The sequence below is a fragment of the Ovis canadensis genome, chromosome 18, assembly GCF_042477335.2.
Source record: "Ovis canadensis isolate MfBH-ARS-UI-01 breed Bighorn chromosome 18, ARS-UI_OviCan_v2, whole genome shotgun sequence".
NCBI lineage: Eukaryota > Metazoa > Chordata > Mammalia > Artiodactyla > Bovidae > Ovis > Ovis canadensis.
Window position 1 is genome coordinate 81,097,522 of NC_091262.1, and position 22,536 is coordinate 81,120,057.

General features: G+C 45.8%; 1 protein-coding gene across 4 annotated transcripts in view; it reads right to left on the reverse strand.

The window, feature by feature from the left end:
- CDC42BPB (CDC42 binding protein kinase beta) overlaps positions 1 to 22,156 on the reverse strand; it is a 102,980-nt gene extending 80,824 nt beyond the window's left edge. For all 4 annotated transcript variants that reach the window (XR_011250393.1, XR_011250392.1, XM_069559858.1 and 1 more), the window contains exon 1: positions 21,738 to 22,156. Coding sequence is in view for 2 of the 4 variants with exons in the window: in XM_069559858.1 (XP_069415959.1) it covers positions 21,738 to 21,912 (175 nt within the window). In the remaining 2 variants the exon portion in view is untranslated. The remainder of the gene's footprint in view (positions 1 to 21,737) is intronic.
- Between the last annotated feature and the right edge of the window lie 380 nt (positions 22,157 to 22,536).

Genomic DNA, 22,536 nt, shown 5'->3' on the forward strand with positions numbered 1-22,536 from the left:
AAACATCAGTGTTCATAACAATTGTACAGAGCTGAATACTAAATGATCCAAGTCCAACCTGACAAAGTCTGAGTTGGATGGTTGATATACAAGGAGTACTGTGGTGTTTGAAAAAAAAAGTTACATCTTTTCACAGGTAATCTTCTCTTATCCAAAATTCGTTTAAGCTGTTTACCATACTTAGTTTTGTATATTTTTACACAAGGAATAAATGTCTCTGGAAGGAAAAGAAGTGTTTTTACCAAAAATTATATGCATCCTCCAGAACCGAATCCTATGTCAGACATCTCAGGAGACAAAAATACGGTAGCCTGAAGCCCCCCGTGGCCAGACATGAAGAACGAGAACATTCAAAACGGCAACAGTAACTCGCCCAGCAACTGCAGTACTTAACCTACTCTCAAGGCAACTGCTTCTGAACCAGAGGAAGAACCCAGCAAGCGGCCCTCCGAGCATCGCACTCACTTCTCTTCCAAAAGGGGGAAATGAGGAGCTGCCGGCCCCTCCACCTGCCCCGGCGGCTTTGACCTCTCACCAGCTGTCACCCACCTCAGTCCCACACAGGCTGGTGCTCCTGGGTACTCAAGGCAGTTTCACACCCTTGCCCTGCAAGGTTAAGATGGAAACCGTGCATTTTCAAAATGCTCATGAATGTATAGAAGAACCAAGTTGTGTGCTTTCGTTTTTTAAAGAAGCTTGTTTAAGGAGAAGTTGTATTTTAGATGTGACAAAAATAGCTACACTCGTGTTCAACGCTGTTTATTTGAACATCAACATTACATGTGCCCTCGACCGGATGCCACTACCTGCACTGAATTATCCGACGGAACCTATGCATTTCTGAGCACTTTTAAAAAAACAGGCAAACAAGTCCCCTGCTTGATATTTTTTTAATAAAATGTCAGCATAAAGAGAATGAAACACAAAGGAAAATCTTCAAGCCACAAAGTAGAGAAAGAGAATAAATGTCTTCCTTTGTCTTTTATTTTTAGCTCACCATCACAAAATAAGTGAGTTAGTAAGAGGAAGAAAGCTGTTTTGTACATAAGACAGTCACTCTGGTTTTATCCAGCCATTGGTAAGCTGGTCATCTTCCCACTAGATAGCCAGAGATGAGACACATTGAAAATTAGCAAATGACAAAAGCTTCCCATAAATCAACAGAATTTTACTGATAGGTTGGCACATGTTTTACATTTCAAAAAAAGAACACTTAGCTTTGTGGAGCCTACATTTGCATGTTCTAAGAACCAATCAAAAAACAGCCTCCTTCTTAACCCTTCAGTAAAAATGAAAGGTTTATATTACAAGTGTTATTGGATTTTTTGTTGTTGTTTTGAATCACGATTTCCCAGGATGTCTGGTGATTCTGAACTGACTTTGCACACATGCTCCTACTTAGTTCTTCCCCTGAATGTTCTCAGCAGGAAGCTGCCTGGCTCTCCTACTATTTCCAGAGCACAGTGTCTGTCCGGCCTACTGACTTTGCAGAGCTGGATTAAAGGAAAAGGAAGACCTGGATGCACTGCAGGCTACAGCACCACTGTCAGACACGGACAAGCAGGAACCACTTTTTCGGAAGTCAGATTAAAAAACCAAAACCTTAAAAAGGTATTTTAAGAACTGAGAAGTCACAATGTTAATTCCAAAGCGTCTCTAGCAAACAACTGTTACGTTCTATGTAAGACCTGTCTTGTATTAAAAAAATATCTGATGCTATGAGTCCAAGGTATCTCTCAGAGCTCCCTGCCGGTCACCCAAGCTGAACAAGCATCTGAAAGAAAGGGCAGCGTGGGCGTTTCTTAACAGGAAGGACCCGGGAAGCGACACCACACCTCTCACTTCTCACGCTGCGGCTTGGTCTCAGGACACCATCCCAGTCCCCATGGGGAGGTGTCACTCCCTCCAGTGCAGATGACACGCTCAACCTCCCAACCGACCTCGTGGACTCGTCCCATCCTGACCCTGCCCGTGCGAGCCCCAGTGTAAGAGGAGAGCCTGAGTCCCGGTGACTTCCCTGTGGGACGAGCCCCCGCACACCCAGAGGCCCTGGACCGCTGCAGTGGGTAGGGGAACCGAGCACCGACCGACACTGGACGCTGAGCGGCGGGGTGCGCAAGCGGCACAGAGGGACCCCGAGCCCCGTCCACCGCCGCCTCCGGCTGGGCTCCGGTCTCCCTGCACCCCACCCGGCCCTCCAGAACCCCAGCCGAAGACGGGCGGAGAGGGCGCCCCAGGTGCAGGCCCAAGGAGAGGGGCCACACTGGCGTGAGAGGGCAGGCGGCGAGACAGAGCCGGCAGAGGGGCGTCGGATCGGGCGAGGGAGTGTGCGCTGCCCCCTCCTCTCCCGTAGCCTCGGGGCCCCTCAGGGAGGGCCTGCAGGTGGCATGACCTGGCGCTGGCCTGGGGCAGGCAGTGGCTTCCAGGCCAGGCCTGTCTACACCTCCTTCCCCCCGCAAGTGGCTGCCACCCTCTGAGGACGGCTCTCACCCCTCCGCCGGCCCTGACCCACCTTCCCTGCCTCAGGGTTCCCGGCTCCCAGCCCGCACCTCCACGAACCTCTTCGGCACCTTACAGTCAGCCCCGCCACCCAACAAAACTCCATCTTCCCCTGGGACCAGCTCACCCCAGCGAGGCCTCTCCTGCTCCAGACGAAGGAAGCTGAAGGGAGCTGGTGACAGAGCCAGGCCTACCCACCGTCCGGCCCAGAAAAGGAGCGGGGCGCACCTGGCACAGAAGCGGGGGAACCCACCACAGGAAGCGGGGGACCTGACCCAGGAAGCAGGGGACCCGCCACAGGAAGCGGGGGACCTGACCCAGGAAGCAGGGGACCCGCCACAGGAAGCGGGGGACCTGACCCAGGAAGTGGGGGCATCTGACACAGGAAGCGGGGGAACCCACCACAGGATGTGAGGCATCTAGCACAGGAAGTGGGGGGACCCCACCAGAGGAAGCAGGGCATCTGACACAGGAAGTGGGGGAACCCGCCACAGGAAACGGGGGGACCCGCCACAGGAAGCGGGGCATCTGACCCAGGAAGTGGGGGCATCTGACACAGGAAGTGGGGGGGGACCCCACCACAGGAAGCGGGGCATCTGACCCAGGAAGTGGGGGACCCCACCACAGGATGTGGGGCATCTGGCCAGGAAGTGGGCGGACCCCACCACAGGAAGCGGGGCATCTGGCACAGGAAGTGGGAGCATACGGCACAGGAAGGGACCAGGACGGGAAACGTCAGACCCTGGCACCCTCCAATTCAACTTGCAGTATTAACACTAAGAACAAAACACCAGTAAGTGCTAACAAAAACCAAAGGAAAGCTATCAAGTACAGAATACAAAAAAGAGGCTAGGCTAATTCCTCTAACAGGAACATAGGGAATGTTAGAACATAAAGTTCTAAGAAATTTCTAGCAGCAATCCAATATGAAGTGTGGAGAAAGGGGAAGGATACCAGCTAGACATTAATCAACTCTTCAAATAGTCACACAGTGTTCACTGGAGGAGAGGGGCAAGGGGACAGGAGGGGCAAATCAGACACATGGGCTCCAGAGAAAGGCAGGTGCCCACTGTCAAACTGGTGCCTCCACATCTCCATAGGGACTGAGGGGAAGGGAGGCAATAACTGCCCCAGCCCCCACCAAGCCCCTGCATCACCACCCAGAATGCCAACCACTGACCTCTGGCACAGCACCCTCGGGCACCCAGCTCACACTCAGGATCTTAGGCCAAGTCAGGTACTGACTGCAATACTCCTCACAAAAGGGGGATTTCAAACGAAGTAAGAAGTATCTAATTTTTTATATCAGTTTGGTCCCCTAATAGCTCTATTTCCCACAAAATATGCAAGGCCAATAGTATAGAAATGATTTGTCAAAAGCCAAATTTGTCCAGCTAGAAATAAATTCAAACGGAAGGAGCAGAACAAGACAAGTGGTCTGGTTGCTTCAACAAATAAACTGCAACTGGGGAGAAGACAGAAAGGGAGCCTATAGGTTAAAGGAGAACCAGGAGGTGGGCAATCCAAACGCCATAAGTAACTTTGTTTTGGCTGCTACAGAACAAATTAACTGAAAACAGCAGCAAAAAAGGAGAAATTTAAACCCTGACTGCGTATTTGACGGTACTGAGGAATTATGGTCCTTTTTTCAGTGACATGATACTACTATGGTTTTATGTTACATGCTATGTTTATATGGCTAAGGCCTTAATCTTCCTGAGACATACAGGGAAATATTTACAAATGAGATGACAGATGTCTAGGATTTGCCTCAAAATCACTCTTTTTGGGGGAAAAAGGTATCAAAATGAAGACAGGGGTGACTTAACTGTTGAAGGGAGTGACTGAAACAAGGGGTTCATTAGTCAACTATTTCTACTTTTTAACAGGTTCAAGATTCCTATAATAAGTTTTTTTTTTTTTTGGTTGCATTGGCTATTTGTTGCTGTGCAAGGCTTTCTCTAGTTGCGGTGAGCGGGGGCTCCTCTTCATGGTGGCACACAGGCTTCTCATTGTGGTGGCTTCTGCCACAGAGCAAGGGTTCTACAGCACATGCTCAACAGCTGCGTCACGTGGGCTTAGCTGCCCCATGGCGGGTGGGATCTTCCCGAACCAGGGACAGAACCCGTGGCTCCTGCATTGGTGGGTGGATTCTTATCCACTGCACCACCAGGGAAGCCCCTATAATAAAAATGTTAAATGGAATTATAATCAATCACTTTTATTAACACTAAATATAAAAACAAAGAGTATCAATATATGAAAAGTTCAAGCCCCTCCAAAACGGAACAATGACGTTTTCAAACATGGTGTCCTTGACTATTTCATATCTAAATGGAGGACAATTGAAGGCATGACAAGGGATATTAGATTAGAAGTTTTTGAAAAATTAAGTCTCCTTTTACAAATACTCAAACCAACTGAATTCCAAACAGAATGAATCCAAATCACCAGAGCTCTTCTCTTGTCACGAACCACACAGCAAGTGTATCTGGGCACGAAAATCAACTACATGCCCAGGTTATTTGTTACGAGTTCATTTGCTTTATTGCTGGAATTCCTTCTGGGTCATAAAACAGTTTTATGAGCTGGTAAACATTTCATACGAACTCTGAAAAGCTGCCATGACTAACAGCTTCAGTATTCGGTGTAACAGATCTCTCCCCTGACCTGACTGATGCTAGTACAGCACTGAGTACTCCAGACTCCACTTCCAGAAGGGCCAGGTGATGCTCTGACTGATAAATGTTTACCTAAGGATCCCCTTCACTGTGGAGAAATGAGAACGCTATGGGGAAAGTGGGGGAAACAGTTAAATTTTTCCACTCCAAACTTCATTTTAAAAAACATTTAAAATTCATTTTATTGCCAGATATTTTTCTCAGATAATAAATGTAATATTTTAAGCATCATTAAACTTACAATACAATCCAAAATAACTGCAGTAGGGAAAAAAATAAGCCATAACATACACACGTGGTACTGTGAAATGGATATTAAGAATGGCATGAATTTTTTTTAAATTCTTATGAAATGAAGTTTTATCTATATCACAAACTAGAGTTGTTACAAAAATGCTATCAGAGAAGAAAAACTATCAAACCTGAAGGACTAAGGATCTAGAACTCAAAAACATCACCCCTCAACAGGGACAACTAGTAATTCTATATTATTTTTAGGGAAGATTTCTAAATACTGCATGACAAAAAGACCAGGAAAATCATTAAGAGGAAAAGTTCCAAGTGAACCAAGAACTGACTCCAGAGAAAACTGATAAATCGGGAAGAAGAAAACTTTAAAAAATTCTAATTAACGGACTTCCCTGGCGGTCCAGTGGCTGAGACTATGCCTGCCAATGCAGGGGACATGAGCTCAATCCCTGGTCTGGGAAGACTGCACATGCTGTGGAGCAACTAAACCCATGTGCCGTGATTACTGAGCCCGCACTCCAGAGCCCATGCACAACTACTGAAGCCCGTGAGCCCAGAACCCACGCTGGACAACCCAAGAGCAGCCCCCACCCACCACCATGAGAGCGAGCCTGCCTGCAGCGACAAAGACCCAGTGCAGCCAAAAAAAAAAAAAATCTGATTAATATTCTCAGAAAGAGGACAGAGTCTAGCCTCCTACCACGCCACACCTCACCACAGTCATAGAGCAGTATCTTCTCCAAGAGGGAGACATTCTGACCCCAGAGTTCCATTCTCAGTCAAACACACACCACTAAAATGAGGGTAAGGGAAGACATTTTTAGAAATGCAGTAACTTGGAAAGATTACCACCCTTGATCCTACATGGGAGGAAATGCTATATACACTTATGTGTGTATGTATAACATATACATATCCCCGCCCCCCAACCATGAAAGGCTTCCCAGGTGGCGCTAGTGGTAAAGAATCCACCTAATGCAGGAGAACTGACAGACTGTGGGTTCGATCCCTGGGTGGGGAAGGTCCCCTGGAGGAGGAAATGGCAACCCACTCCAGTATTCTTGCCTGGAGAATCCCACGGTCAGAGGAGCCTGGCATGCTACGGTCCATGGGGTCACAAAGAGTCGGACACGACTGAAGCAACTCAGCATTAGTCCACCAGGAAAAGGCTCTAGCCAATCATCAAAATAAAAGAATCCAAGAAAGTGACATGAGCATAAGAAACAGAGACATCTGCGTATGACCCAGAAGCAGCAAAGAAGTTAGGAAGCAAGTCCAGGGACTCTTCAACACCAGCACCTCGATGACTCTGCTGCTCAAGACACAGGACGGGTGCCTCTCTCTGGGTCCAGTCACACAGCTGGGTTTTACAGTGGATAACAGTTACATACCTATAACTATTTTAAATTCTATTTATTAGTTTCCAAATCGTACAACCAACTTAGACAAAACAAAAAAGACTTCTCTAAGTCACAGCATACCATAAATGTTAGAAACTCTGACAACATAAAATTGATGAAAGTGAAGTGAAAGTGAAAGTCGCTCAGTCGTGTCCGACTCTTTGCGACCCCATGGACTCTGTACAGTCCATGGGATTCTCCAGGCCAGAATACTGGAGTGGGTAGCCTTTCCCTTCTCGAGGGGATCTTCCCGACCCAGGGATCAAACCCAGGTCTCCCACACCGCAGGTGGATTCTTTACCAGCTGAGCCACAAGGGAAGCCATATTCCAACATTAATTTCTTATTAAAAATTTTAATATAAACATATTTTGATGTTAAAAAAAACCTTTCAAGTCAACATTCAGTTTTAATGGAAATTCTGGATTATGCTCTAAAATCTAAAAAAGAAGTTAAAAAAATTAAAACAACTAGAGGGAAGGCGACTTTTTACTCTGTGACATACCCTTCTATACTGCCTGAATTTACTAAAATCATGAGCATACGTTATTTTCTATAATTTTAACACTACTTAAAATAAAAATTGCACTGGCCAAATACAATTTCTGTGATACAGGTGCTGACATTTTAATACTTGGTATAAAGGACAATTCTAAATGACAAAGAACTGTGACTTGGACCACCTGTGACCACCCTCCACAAACAACAGAATTCAACATTAAGGGAAACGCGTTGGATTTAGAAAAATCATTCATTCTCTCTGGAGAATTTTAAAAGCCAAAACAATTTCTGGTAGTATCACTCTTCATTAATAGCCCCAAGCTGGACAGCTGAGATGTGCACTGAATGAACGGATAAACTGTGGGGAAGGAATTCAGTGGGATACAGCAACCAGAAGGAACTAGCTACTGTCACTTACACTCAGTAGCATGGATGGACTTCAATTACTTTTACTTGCAATTACTTTGTTGTTAGGGTAAAAGATACATAACATAAAAGTTGCCACTGTAATCATTTTTAAAAAATAAAAAAAGAGACTCAAATGTCTAAAACTGAAAGAGGGACATTACTGTAGATCTTACAGAAATAAAAGGATTAAGAAATACTACAAACAACTGTATGCCAATAAACTAACCTGAACGAAATGAACAAATTCCTAAAAAGACAGAACCTATCAAACTGACTCAAGAAGAAACAGAAAATGTGACCAGATCTAAAAGTACAGAGACTGAATTAGTAATCCAAAGGCTAATCACAAAGAAAGCCCAGCTGGCTTCACAGCGGACTTTCATCAAACACAGAAAGCAGCCTACTTAATGGCGCAAGACTTGAGATGCTTTCTCCCTAAGACTAGGAGGAAGAGTGGCCATGCTTGCCACTCCTACTCCACACTGTCCTCGAGGTTTTAGTCAGGACAAATAGGCAACAAAAACTAGCAAAAGGCACCCAAACTGGAAAGGAAGGACTAAAACAACCTCTATTCACAGGTGACACGAATTTGTATATAAAAATCCTAAGAAATCCACTTTAAAAAAAAACCATTAGAACTAATAAAAAATTTAAACATTTTTGCAGTATACAAAATCGCTATTAAAAAAAAAATTGTACTTGTAACAAACAATCCAAAAACGCAATTAAGAAAACAACTCCACTTATAATAGAATTTTTAAAAAGACATTTGGGAATAATTTAACAAAAGAAGTACAAATCTTACATTTTGCATTGCGAATGAAATTAATGCAACTAAGTGAACACTTAAAAAGCTAAAATGGCAAATTTTGTATCATATATATTTTACCACAATCAAAAAGTAAAAAAAAGTTAAACTCTGAAAACTACAAAATATATATATATATACACACACTTCAATTTGGAGATCTAAATAAGTGGAAAGTCATATCATGTTCATGCACAGGAAAAGCTAATACTGTAAGATGGCAGTACTCCCCAAAGTGATCTAGAGATTCAACGTGATCCCTAATGCCAGATGTCTTCCTTCTAGAAACTGACACACTGATCCTAAAATGCACATGGAAAGTCAAGGAACCCAGAATAGCGAAACACTCTTAGAAAAAAACAAAGTTGGAGAACTCAAACTCCCTGATTTCAACACTCAGCAGAAAGCAACAGTAATCACGAGAGTGTGGTAGTATATTGTACAAAGACAGGAATATACATCAACAGAACAGAACTAAGAGCCCAGAAATAAGACCGCACATTTATGGTCAAGGGGGTCAAGACTATTCAATGGGGAAAAAAAAAAGTCTCTTCAACAAATGCTGCTGGGAGATCAGGACAGCTACATGAAAAAGAATGAATTATAACTTCCCATTTCACACCTTATTTCTAAAAAAAATAAAAAATCGAAACAGATCAAACACTTAAATGTGAAAGCTAAAACTATAAAAACTATGAAATTCTTAGAAGAAAACACAGGTATAAAATCCTTGTGACCTTGGATTTAGCAACAGATTCTTAAGACATGACACCAGATGCAACAAAAGTTAAATTGGATTTCATCAAAATTAGTAACTTGGGACTCGGAGGAAACCTGTAAGAAAGTGAAATGACAACCTAAAGGAGAAAATATCTGCCAATCACATGTCTGATGTAGGATCTGTATCCAGTAGGTACATAACTTACAACAACAGAAAAACAAGACAGACAACACAATTAAAAAATGAGCAAAGAAACGGAACAGACATTTCTCCAAAGAACATACACAAATGGCCAATAACAAAACAATAAACAAGATACTCAGCATCACTGGCCTTTCAGTTCAGTCCAGTCGCTCAGTCGTGTCTGACTCTAACACCACCTCACGCACACACCAGGATGGCTAGAGTAAGAAAGACAAATAACGACAAGCATCTGTGAGGATAAGGAGAAGCTGGAACCCCACAGCGCCGGTGAGAATGTAAACTGGGACAGCTGTCATGGAAATCCACCTGGCAGTTCTTCAAAACGCTAAGCATAGTGTTACCAAAGGACCTATCAACTCCACTTTCAGGCACACACACAAGGGGAAGGAAAACATGTCGCATAAAAACCGGCACGTTAACGTTCACGGCGGCGTTATTCAGAACAGCTCCAAGGCAGAAAGAGCCCAAACGCCCATCAACTGAGGAACGCGCAAACAAAATGCGGACGAGCCATACGACGGAACATTATTCAGCAATAAAAAGGAAGGAAACAGATATACCCTTGAAAACATTACACTAAGTGCAAAGAATGCCATCGCAAAACACCACGTATCGTATGACTCCATCTGTAGGAGATGGCCAGAATGTGCGTATATATAATAAGACTAGATGTGCGGCTGCCTGGGGGTGGGGAGGGAAAGAAGGAGTTAGGAGTCATAGCTAGAGGGTTTAGGATTTCTTTTTAAGGTGATGAAAATATTTGGAAATAAACAACAGAGATAGCTACCCAATTCTGTGAAATGCTAAAACTACTGAACTCTACAATTTAAATAGGTAATTTGCACGTGGATTATACATCTCAATAAAACTGTTACAAACGAAAGAAGTCATCTGGTAACTGTAAATGGCAGAGAAATCTTCCTTTTTCACTAAAATGATCAGTTGTGCAGTTCAAGTCAAGCTTCATATTGTCAGCAGACTTCTGGTTTCTGTTCAGTAACCTTCTTAACATATCATTTCACAAGGATTATCAAAACTTCATGAACACAAATCTTGTTTTAAAAAAAAGTATATATTTGTAGAAGAAAATTTATCCAGGCTTATCAGTTTGAGTACATAAAATCACAATAACACCTGATGTTTTGAGAACATTTTTTATGTTCGAATACAGTCTAATATAAATGCTACCCTTGACAGCTTAATTGGTGAAACTGGCATAGAGCATTCTCAATAATTTCCCAATCTGCTGCCAACTAGACAATATATCCTACGTATCTGAAAGCAATACTTCATCAGCACTCTCCCAGATTCATTTGAAAGATGATTTGTTAGTATACTTAAAGATGTTTCAACAATCTGATTTCAAATACTTAGGGTTAAAAAAGAAACACATCTGAGCTGCAATATTTAAGAATTGCTGCAAACCCACTAATTATAAATCGACATCTTCCTCAACAAAGAATCAATACAAATGCTATTTCAAGTTAAAAATAGGAAGTTAAAAATTTTAGCCCCCTAATTTAAAATTTTTAAACAAAGAGAGAGAATAACCCAGTGTTTTCAAATGAATTCTTTCATATGAACGGGGTACAGCACAAGAGAAAACAGCCTTAAAATGCAGTTTGGGTGTCATGGTTAAGGGAGGTCTGTCTACCTTTGGATTTCATTTATTTATGGTTTTAGAAAATCACGACTGGCAAGAGCATTTCTTATTCTATTCTTTGTTTTAAATTAGTGATTTCTTCCTCCGTACCAAAAGCCTTGGAGTTAAACAGAACCAGTCTGTGTCACTTCAAGAAAGATCAAGTTCACACACAGGGTCCCTGAGGCACAAGGGGCCAATTCAGACACCACCCCTGCCTCGCCCCCAGCACACCCAGGGTGCCGGCCCAGTGTCCCTCCAGCCACTTTCCAGCTCTCAAAATATCCAAGTCCCCTGTCTTCACATTGTTTTACCCATCCTCCTTTCTCTTTCTTCCAATGCTGTGCAATTACCAGAAAAAAACGCTGCCCTCCCTTATCTGCATTTCTCCCTTCTACTTAGAGGGGAAGCTTTCTAATAAGTGAGTACATATAACAGAAACACAATCCGGCCAAAAAAACTAAAATGGTAACTATACACCCTGACTCCATTTAGAGATGAAAATCAGGGTACCTTTCAGTTACCTCTAGTGTATAGAACAGCCGTATCTCTGCACCATCTGGAAGCCCTACTAAAATGATAGCATGGGTTACAGTGGGACGTAGCCTCAAGGATAACATGGGCTCCAAAGAACAGGAATTCTGTTCACCACTGCAGTGCCCGGGCACTTCTTAGGACAGAAGGTGGCAGTAGACTAGAAAGTCAACACGATTTTGCACAGAGGAAATGAACAAGCAGCATCGAATCCAGCAAAGACAGAAAAGTGAAAGTCAGCCATGGGAGGGAGGGAAAAGAAACAGGGATCACCAGCAGCAGCAGGGTCTTGCAGACTAAACAGAAATGAGCGTCACCAGGTGGCAGAATCCACCTGCCAACTCAGGAGACACAGGAGACGTGGGTTCGATTCCTGAATGGGGAAGATCCCCTGGGGAAGGGAATGGCTACCCACTCCAGTATTCTTACCTGGAGAATTCCATGGACAGAGGAGCATCACGGGCTACAGTGGGTCAGACAGGGCTGAGTGACTAACACACATGCAAACAGTAAGCGACAGAGCGCAGAACGGGCTGCAAGTCTGCAGGAGAAGCAGTTACACTCCAGGTATCTCCCATCCCCAACCCACTGCCCCCCCAACCCCAGCTTGCCCCACTTTCCCAGAATGCTGGCAGCTGGGCCTGTATCACACTCGCCACCATCTAGGCTGGACACCAGAAGCTCTGTTCTGGGAAAATCGACAGGCCCAGAGAAGGGACTACTCTAGCAACTCTGCTAGCGCCCCTCAAATGGGACCAGGTCCCCATCCCATTTCCTAATGGTGAGCCTCACATTTACGGTTTATGCACACAGAGAGTTTCCAATCAGTCCACTCATAACTGTGGAAGACAGCCAATAATCACCAGGCACTGGAAGAGCTTCTGACACCAAAGACGAAGACCAAAGTAGGAAACCAGCTCAGAAGGACTCAGAAGAGACAGAGACAACACAGGAAACGAAAGGAAATGTCTGCATAACTCAAGTGTGCGCACATGCAGAGCACATCATGCGAAACGCTGGGCTGGGTGCATCACAAGCTGGAATCAAGACTGCCAGGACAAACACCAACATCCTCGCATATGCAGATGACACCACTTTAACGGCAGAAAGGGAAGAGAAACTAAGGCGCCTCTTGATGAAGGTAAAAGAATGAAAAAGCTGACTTAAAACTCAACATTAAAAAAATGAAGATCATGGCATCTGGTCCCATCACTTCAATGCAAGCAGATGGGGAAACGGTGGAAACAGTAACAGCCTTTCTTTTCTTGGGCTCCAAAAGCACTGTGGATGGTGACTGCAGCCACAAAATTAAAAGATGCCTGCTCCTTGGAAGAAAAGCTATGACCAACCTAGATAGCACATTAAAAAGTATAGACATCACTTTGTCAGCAAAGGTCCATCTAGTTAAAGCTATGATTTTTCCAGTAGTCGTATATGGATGTGAGAGTTGGACTATACAGAAAGGTGGGCACCGAAGAATTGATGCTTTTGAACTGTCGTGCTGAAGAAGAGTCTTGCGAGTCCCTTGGACAGCAAGATCAAACCAGTCAATCCCCAAGGAAATCAGTCCTGAATATTCATTGGAAGGACTGCTGCTGAAGCTGAAGCTCCAATACTTCGGCCACCCAATGCAAGAGCTGACTCATTGGAAAAGACCCTGATGCTGGGAAAGACTGAGGGCAAGAGGAGAAGGGGACGACAGAGGATGAGAAGGTTGGATGGCATCACTGATACAATGGACATGAGTCTGAGCAAACTCTGGGAGATACTGAAGGACAGGGAGGCCTGGCATGCTGCAGACCATGGGGCTGTAAAGAGTCAGACACAACCTAGCAACTGAACAACAAAGAGAAATGGTTTTTAAGATGATTGCCTTCATGAAACAGAAACAAGATGTTATAAAAAGGAATACTAAGGACAAAAACACTTAGAAATGAAAGATATGATGATGGCAGAAATAAACCTGCAATGTAAGGCCTAGAAGATAAAGTCGAAGCTCTCATCCAGAACAAGAAGGATAAAAGGTCAACAACTAGGAAAAAGCAGGAGAAAGGAAATTAACAGAAAACTCAGAAGATCTGACATATGAATAACAGGTGATCAAAAAGGCTAGAATAAAGAAATCAGAGCTCACAGAGAAATAATACAGGAAAGCTTTGGAGAGCTGAAGGACCCAAGTGGCCCCCGCCTCCAGAAAGACCCCCAAGGAACACTAGGGATCAACAAATCTCACCAAGGCATGGGGATCACACTGGTCTCAGGCCTCCCCTTGTAACAACAGCCAGCAGACATCTGAGTCAGGCCTTCAAACTTCTGTGGGAAAATGACTTTTAACCTAGATTTCAACACTCAGGTAAACTGCCATTCAAACACAAAGGAAAAAAGCCATCTTCAGACAGTTTAGTTCTCAAAAACCTTTCTTTCTGATGGACTGTTTCCAGGGAAGCCACCAGAACATAAGACATGGGGTCCCGGAATTCCCATTCAACAGAGAAGAGGCACAGAAAGAATTCCCATAAGGAACGAAGAGAAACCCCAGGATGGCAGGGAGCAGCAGGCCTAGAGAAGACACAGCCTCAAGTGGGACAGGGAAATGCAAGGCTCTACAAGGGCTGAAAAGTGAGAGATCACTTGAGGTGGCTGACTGCACTGGGGAGTTCTAGTTGAAGCCTGCACTGAATTCATGACTAGACATTTGCATCCACACGAAGGGAGAGAAAAAATAATTCATCCCAATTAACACAAAAATAATTCCTTGTCTTAGTAGACTGGGAATTAACCGCATCCTATGTGGCTTAGCTGTTAAGATGTTTACCCAATGATAACAAACACTGAATATCAATTTAAACAATAATTATTATATAGCCAGATTTGGAAAAACAAAGAGGGAGGAAGGGTGTGTGTGTCTCGGCAATGCAGGGGAGGAGACATCTAAAGTTCTATGGCCTTCTCTTCCACAGGAGAAGTTAACAGATGGCATATAAAGTGGAAAATCAGAAAGAAGCAGCATAAGCATGCTACAGAGACACATGAAATTTGAGGCAGGAATTGCTAAATAAGTACTCATCAGCGCCAAAGACCTGATGCTTCCAAACTGTGTTGCTAAAGAAGACTTTTGAGAGCCCCTTGGACAGCAAGATCAAACCAGTCAATCCTAAAGAAAATCAACCCTGAATACTCACTGGAAGGACTGATGCTGAAGCTTCAATACTTCAGCCACCTGATTCGAAGAGCCGACTCACTGGAAAAGACCCTGATGCTGGGAAAGATTGAGGGCAGGAGGAGAAGGGGACGACAGAGGATGAGATGGTTGGATGGCATCACCGACTCGATGGACATGAACTTGGGCAAAAACCAGGAGATAGTGAGGGACAGGGAAGCCTGGTGTGTGGCAGTCCATGGGGTTGCAAAGAGTCGGAAACGACTTAGCGACTCAACAGCCCCCACCATCAGCATCCAAGGTTCTTCCCCCATCCACTTAATAACACCTTCGCCCTCTGCCTGGAATGTAGGTAAGAGGGTCACCCTCAGACCAGACCGTGGACTGAGCAGGAAAGGGCAGGTCCCTGAAGACTTCTTGGAATGAGGCTGTCAAACCAGCCCTGGACCGCTCACAAGCCGCATGAAAGGCAAATCAACCTTGATTTTGTTTGAAGTGAAGTGAAACTTGCTCAGTCATGTCAGACTCTTTGCGATCCCATGGACTATACAGTCCATGGAATTCTCCAGGCCAGAATACTGGAGTGGGTAGCCTTTCCCTTCCCCAGGGCATCTTCCCAACCCAGGGACTGAACCCAGGTCTCCCACATTGCAGGTGGATTCTTTACCAGCTGAACCACAAAGGAAGCCCAAGAGTACCAGAGTGGGTAGCCTATCCCTTCTCCATCTTCCAGACCCAGGAATCGAACCGGGATCTCCTGCATTGCAGGCAGATTCTTTACCAACTGAGCTATCAGGGAAGCCCCGATTTTGTTTAGGTGACTGTTATCTGGTTCTCTGTCACTGGCAGCCTAAGACAGTTGACCATAAGGAGAAACAGAAGGGTTAAAACTGGTTGCTTCTGAGAATTGAGAACCCAGAGCAGGCCGGCTGGTAAAGGGACTTTTGTCTTTCATCCTAACTCTGCAGAACTACTTCACTTTTAAAACTGAGTAAATGCATTACTTTGATAAAAGTAAAATTACATTGAAAGAAAATCACTCCACAGGGGATGGTCAGATGTGCCGTTCATCTCAACCTCTCAAACTAGGATTGGCTGTATCTTTTTAGGTCTTTATTCTTTTCTCCTTTTCTGTCGCGCTGTGCGGTGGCAGGATCTTAGTTTCCTGACCAGGAATGGAACCCGGGCCCTGCTCTGGGAGTCCAGTGTCTTCATCACTGGACCAGGGAGTCTCTCAGGTAAACTTTATTTATTTACTTTGAAAGAGTAATGTTCGTTCATTCACTTTTTTGTATGTGGCCACTCCATTACTCTTGCCTGGAAAATCGCATGGACGGAGGAGCCTGGTGCACTGCAGTCAATGGGGTCGAGAAGAGTCAGACATGACTGAGCGACTTTACTTCCACTCTTCACTTTCATGCATTGGAGAAGGAAATGGCAACCCACTCCAGTGTTCTTGCCTGGAGAATCCCAGGGATGGGGGAGCCTGGTGGGCTGCTGTCTATGGGGTCGCACAGAGTCAGACATGACTGAAGCGACTTAGCAGCAGCAGCAGCAGCAGGTATCAGCTGCAACACGCAGGATCGTCGTCGAGTCTGCAGGACCTTCTGCTGCGGCTCCCGGGCTCTGAGTCGGGGCATGCAGGCTCAGCAGTTAAGGCCCACAGGCTAAGCCACCCCACAACACATGGGATCTCGGTTCCCTGAGCAGGGATGGAACAAAGGCCTTGGCGTTGCAAAGTGGATTCTTAACCTCTGGACAACCAGGGAAGTCCCCTTTAGTTAATTCTAAATTGCCGTTGGACTGCAGATTCCAGATCTGATTTTTCTCAAGGCAACAGAATCCAAAGTCATGGCAGAAGTTTTGAGAAGGCGAGGGATGAAATGCAAGGCAGTGCTGAAGACTGATCAGGCAGAGATACTGAAATCTTCAAGGGAGAAACGCTTTCCTTTAGGTCTTGAGACCTTCAGCTAGGCCAGTGAGGATGGGAATGAAGGGGAAAAAAAGGTCAAAATAAAACTGAGGTATTACATAGCAGGTGCCAGCAAGGCAGCCCATGGCTGACCAGGAGCCCACGGAGGAGAGAAACCCTGGCTGGAGGGCGAGCTGCTCAGAAATGATCAGGGGAAAAGTCTAGAGCCTGGTTTACCCAACAGAGAGGGGAGATGTGGGTGGAGGAAAGACCATGCCATCTCTCAAATTCCCAACAGTTTTCAAACCCACAACTTGGAAGCGACAGGAAGCATCATCACATCAGTAATGTCGACGGTCCCCTTAGAAGAATAAATCTCATATGTCTTCAAAGATGCTCCAGTAAAAGTAATTAGCCTCCAACTAAAATAAATAAATTTATATTTAAAAAAGAAATTATATAATTCAAATTTTTCTTCAACTCTCTAATTCAAATTTTTCTTCAAATCTCTAATTCTTTCCTAAAGATAACAAAATATCCAAAGTCTCCTGTTATATTACATACTGATCCTTTTCACAAAGTTTTAACCTGAAAACAATTTTGTTGTCAGTTACCTACCACTCAATAACACTGACCAAATATCTAATATTGAACACATTTAAAATCATACTATAATGTGTGACCTTCATCTCATACATAGTATCTGTTTTATTGTCTTAATAAAATTTATCTGATAGATTTTAAACCTAAATAAAGCCTTCAAAATTTACCATACGAAGTTTATGTTGGCCAAACACTCATGATTTTATTAATTACCAAAAAAAAAATTTTGGCCACACCCCCAAGGACCATGGGACCTCAGTTCCCCAACCAGGGGTCGAACTCCGCCCCCTGCAATGGAAGGTGGAGTCTTAACCACTGGACCTCCAGGGAAGTCCCCAAATACTTATGATTTTAAATCTAAGGAAAGTGTATTTTCCTCTCATGCATTTTCATTAGTAAGAGAGCTTCTCACACAAATTTCAGGTAACGCTAACATACTGTCATTTGGAACTTAAGAATCAAATTCAGGGCAGGGACTAAAAGATGTCATGTTATGGGGGTTGGGGTGAGGGAATTACAGGGAATTTTGTCTTTTTAATTCTTTCAAAATCTTCTTTACTTGCATTTTATCACCTTTTTGGTGGGGAAAAAAAAAAAAGAGTGAAAATATGTATTTGGTTTCTTCCAGCATGATCGTTTCATGTTATTACTCTCAAAAAAATACGTTTTGCCTCTTTACCAAGAAAAGAGTTCAATAGTTTTGTTGTACTTAATATAGTTTGGTATTAACAGTCCTGTTTGCGCGCATGTTTATCCGGCATCACAGACGTCAGCACAGACAGGACAAGACTTCCAAGGGCGTCAGGTGCTACAGGAGGAGGCAGGGCAAAGCCAACGGGGGCTCCTGTCCACACCGCTGCTGTGTTTGGGGTTTCTACCTTACATGCATTTGCAATTGAAGAGCCATGCACCGCACCTCCTAAGCTCTTTCAGGCAGTGGTATCAAGTGAGAGCAACTCACTCCAACTCCAGTTTCATTTGCCGCAGGTCTAGACTTAACAGACACACTGCTGTCTACTTCAAAGCCCAACTGTCAATGGAGGAGGTTTCAAGAGAGAAAAGTAAGGCTGGCTGGTTAATGTTTAATGGTTTCAGCTGTTCTGTTACAGTGCCATAGTCAATATCACTCTGCACTTCAAATAGCTATTTACAAATCCAAACTGTGTTAACCTAATTTTTATTACACAATCCCAGTATTCCTCTACTAAATTCCATATTTTTATTCAAAAGATGTTTCTCCAAATCTGTTACTTAAAAAAAAAAGTGTTCCCCTGTCATGCAAAAATTCTATCTCGAGAAGCCACTGAGATTAAAAATGTATGTTGAGATATTTAGCACCATCAGTGAAGCCCTGAACACATTCAGTTTGGTAGAGACATCCCACCTACACTGGGCGCTGAGCATCCCCGCGCCAAAAGCTACAGGAATTCACACAGATGAGAGAGAACTCTGACAAGGTAATGCTTCATTCGTAAGAAAAATCACCAATGAGGAAACTAAACAGAGGACTACAGAGATGAATTCTATCCCTTCCAGAAGAAGTATGGTGGCACAGAGCAAGATGAGGGCCTGGACTGGGAATCGGGGAACCAGGCTGAGGTCTGCTTCCCGCCTGGTCTGCAAGCCACATGGGGGCCAGGGCCGAGGACCACTGTGGTCCATCCAACGCCAATGGGCCGCAACATCGGCTCTGTCCAAATATAACAGCCGTGGTTATTTTTTTTTAAGTCAGGGGAAAAAATTTTAACACATGTACAAGTATTTTTACATAATGAAGATGAAAGACAACTTCACCTCATTTAGTTGTCCGTATTTGTTGCTGTTTACTTGTAGAAATTTCAAAGTGTTTCACATGCTCTGCTTCAAACGGTATCAAATTTGCATTTAAAAAATAGCTTAAAGAAATACACATGCAAAGCAGGGTACTTCCAACTTTTAATTAAGGTCCAGGATTTCATAGAGGAAACTAATCAAACTATAAACATAATCAAGGGAAAATTAAAGGCAAAACCTACAGTGAAGGCTAGGATGAGTCTAGGCCCACGCAACCACTGTGGGAAATTCTCTTTTAAAACTTAAAAACTTTATTACTTATACCTTCCAAATTTCCTCAAAAATCCCCAATAATTCTCAAATCTGGGCTGAATCGGGTATTTTTCTTCACTGAGCTTCCAGACTTCTCCATAACTGTCAGCAGATACCTACCAAGGTTGGTCCTCTGCATGCCAGGACTCGACACATTAGAGGTCACAAACATCATGCAGAGTGTAAATCAACAGCTCGCAGGGTGACAGCCTATATATATGTTTCTTGAGTAAAGCAGAAGTAATCCCACTAGGAAGTGAGAGTACCTAGTAATGCTCCACAAACAATTCCATTTGAAAGACCACTCTTTGCTTTCCAACACAGTAAGTGGGCGTCCCAAGCAACACTAAATAACAACCGCCCAGATTCTAATGAGTGATACACACTGTGGAGTCACAATGGTGCATATCTTAACATACATGACATTAAATGCTGCTTCTCAAATATATTACTATTCCACAAAAAATGCCACCTAAATTAGAGTCCATTCCTCTTCTCTGTGATTTAAAGCTCAATGCAGACTGAATTCTTAAGAGATAATGTCATTTATTTGTAATCATAATTTCCAAAGAGTCAAAATATTTCTATATTACAGCACACAGCTTCTATTCAGACTTGGGAAAAGTCAAAACCTCATAAAATAAGACCTCCTCACATGCTGAGCGCTTCTTCCATTGAAACCCACCAGTTCACAGTGGCTGCTACTGTCTGGTTTTAAGAGGGCTGCACAGCAACCACTGGTTCAGCCTTCGGGATAAGTAAGTCCCTCCTAGGCACTTCCCAGGCCAGAGGACTTTGGGACCACACCTCACCTGCTAACTCAAGCTTCCATCTGCTTCCTCCTTTCAGTCACATATTGACTCACATGCCAAGCACTGAGTTGAACCTGATTGTGAAACTGTCTGGATTCCAAGATCAAATGCTCAGCAAGGAAGAGCAAACAGGATCCTCAGAAGGCTGGATGTAAGAGGCTTGACTTCACTTTCAAAGCAACTGTGAAGTCAAGTTCATTATTCAGCTGGCGATCACATCACTAATGAATGACGCCAGAAAATGAATAGTATTCTCATTTTATTGATACTGTATGTAACCCGGAAGGGTGGTCAGTACCAAAACGAAGCCCAAAACAAAGCGAAACAGGCTGTCTTGGGGCTGTGGGCCTCCTTTTCCTGCTGTTCTCAAAAGATTTCAAAATTTCACTAAAGAGGGAAGAAGAGAAAGCTCTCTAAAACACCTAACAACTGAAGTTGTATTTGGTAAACAAAATCCCAAATTCCAATTACCATTTTGGCAGACCAGGGGTCCTAACTACAGAACACATTCATTTCTTTATGTAAAAAAGTCAGCTTTATCAGCCCTGAAGATTAGAAATTACTGGTTCAAACGGCACAGTCTGAGCCCAACGACTCAAACAACCCAAGGATAAGATTTTCATAGCTTTGACCTGAACCCTGAACAGAAGCATCTCATCTTCCTTCTAGGTAGTTTTAAACGAGGCTGAGGGTCTTGACAAGACGCCCAAGTTAGAGAGAGAGAAAGGGAAGACGTCGCTTTACACGTGTAGTTGTTTCTGGGGTTCTAACCATTACACAGCTTAATCAGATTTCTGTCCTAGTAGAACATAATAATTTAGCTGACCCATGATTAAAAAGCATGCGGAGGTCTGATGAAGAAAGTTTTACAGTGACTTCCATAGACTAACAGTTCCAGCTGCCCTCCCCTCCCCAAGCATTATCAGGGTCTGGCAAAATTACAATGAAAAATATCAACAGACTCTCCCATGGCATTTCAAAACAAGGATTTCAACTTTAAAATTCCCTTGGAGGTGGTACAGTAAAACGGATGTTCAGGCCCTGGACACCAAGGGATGCGGACAGGCTGTCACCTAGGAGGGGCTCCCAGGAGACGCGCGGGGGTGGGGAGGCGGATGCAGAAGGCACGCGCCGCTGCCCATACGACCCCGCAGGGCGAGTGGGGTGGGGGGGGGCGAGGAACTCGACGCGGACTCGGGACCCCAAGGCGGGGACCGGCGGCGGATATCCCGGGTAGGGCTGCAGGAAACGATATCCAGGCTCGGGGAGAGTGGATCTAGGAAGCGGCCGGGGCGCGGGCCCGGCGGGACGGTGGGGGCGGGGGTGGGAACGGAGGATGTGGCTCCGAGGGGCAGGATGAGGGGGCGGGACGGCCCAGCGCGGACGTGCGAAGGCCGGGGAGGAGGGCAGGGCCGGGCCGAGAGGCAGGCCTGGGAGCGGTGACGAGGCGGGACGCGCGGCCGCCCGAGGACCGGGAGGGCGCGCCGGGGCGGGGGTCGCAGGGCCGCCGGTCACTTACCCCACTCGAGGAACTCGGCCACGTACTTGTCGCGGCGCAGGGCCGAGTGGCTGCACTCGGTGTACAGGCAGACGAGCACGTCGAGCAGCGTCTCCACGCTCAGGGCGCTCTCGTTGCGCCAGGGCCCGTCCAGGAGCAGCTGCTCCAGCTTCTTGAGCCGCACCTTGGCCGACATGGTGCCGCGCGGCCCGCTCCCAACGCGCCGGGCCTCTTGCCGGCCCGCTCGGCCGGTCCGTCAGGGCGCGCCCGCGGGGTCCCGGCGGCCGCGAGCCCCAGCAGCCGCGGCGCCTCGCCGCCGCCCCGTCCGCGTCGTCGCGCCCCGGCCTAGGCCGACCTCCTGGGCTCGGGCCCGGCGGCGCAGCGTCTGGGGCGCCGGGCCCCGCGGGTCCATGGGCCGCTCCCCTCCCCTCGGCGCCGCCGCCCGCCCCGCCCGGCGCCGCTGGGCTCGCCCCCGCCGCGCGCCCCGCGGCCCCACCCGCGGCCGCGCCCTCCCCGCCGCCCGCCGCCGCAGCTCGCCGTCGGCCTGGAGCAGCGCGGAGGCCAGCACTGCTGCGCAAAGCCCGGCCGGCGCCCGAGCCCCGACCCCAGGCCCCGACCTGGCGGCCCAGCCCCGCGGCCCGCAGCCAACCAGGGCGCGGCCAGCGCGGGCGCAGCCAACCACGGCGGGGCCGGCCGCCGCCGCCGCGCTGACCTCAGCGCGCCGCCCCGCCCCGCGCTCCCGGCTCCCGACTCCCGGCGCGGCCGGACCTCGCCGCTTGCCGTAGCGGGGCCGGGATGCTGGGAAGGCCGGGCGGGCGGG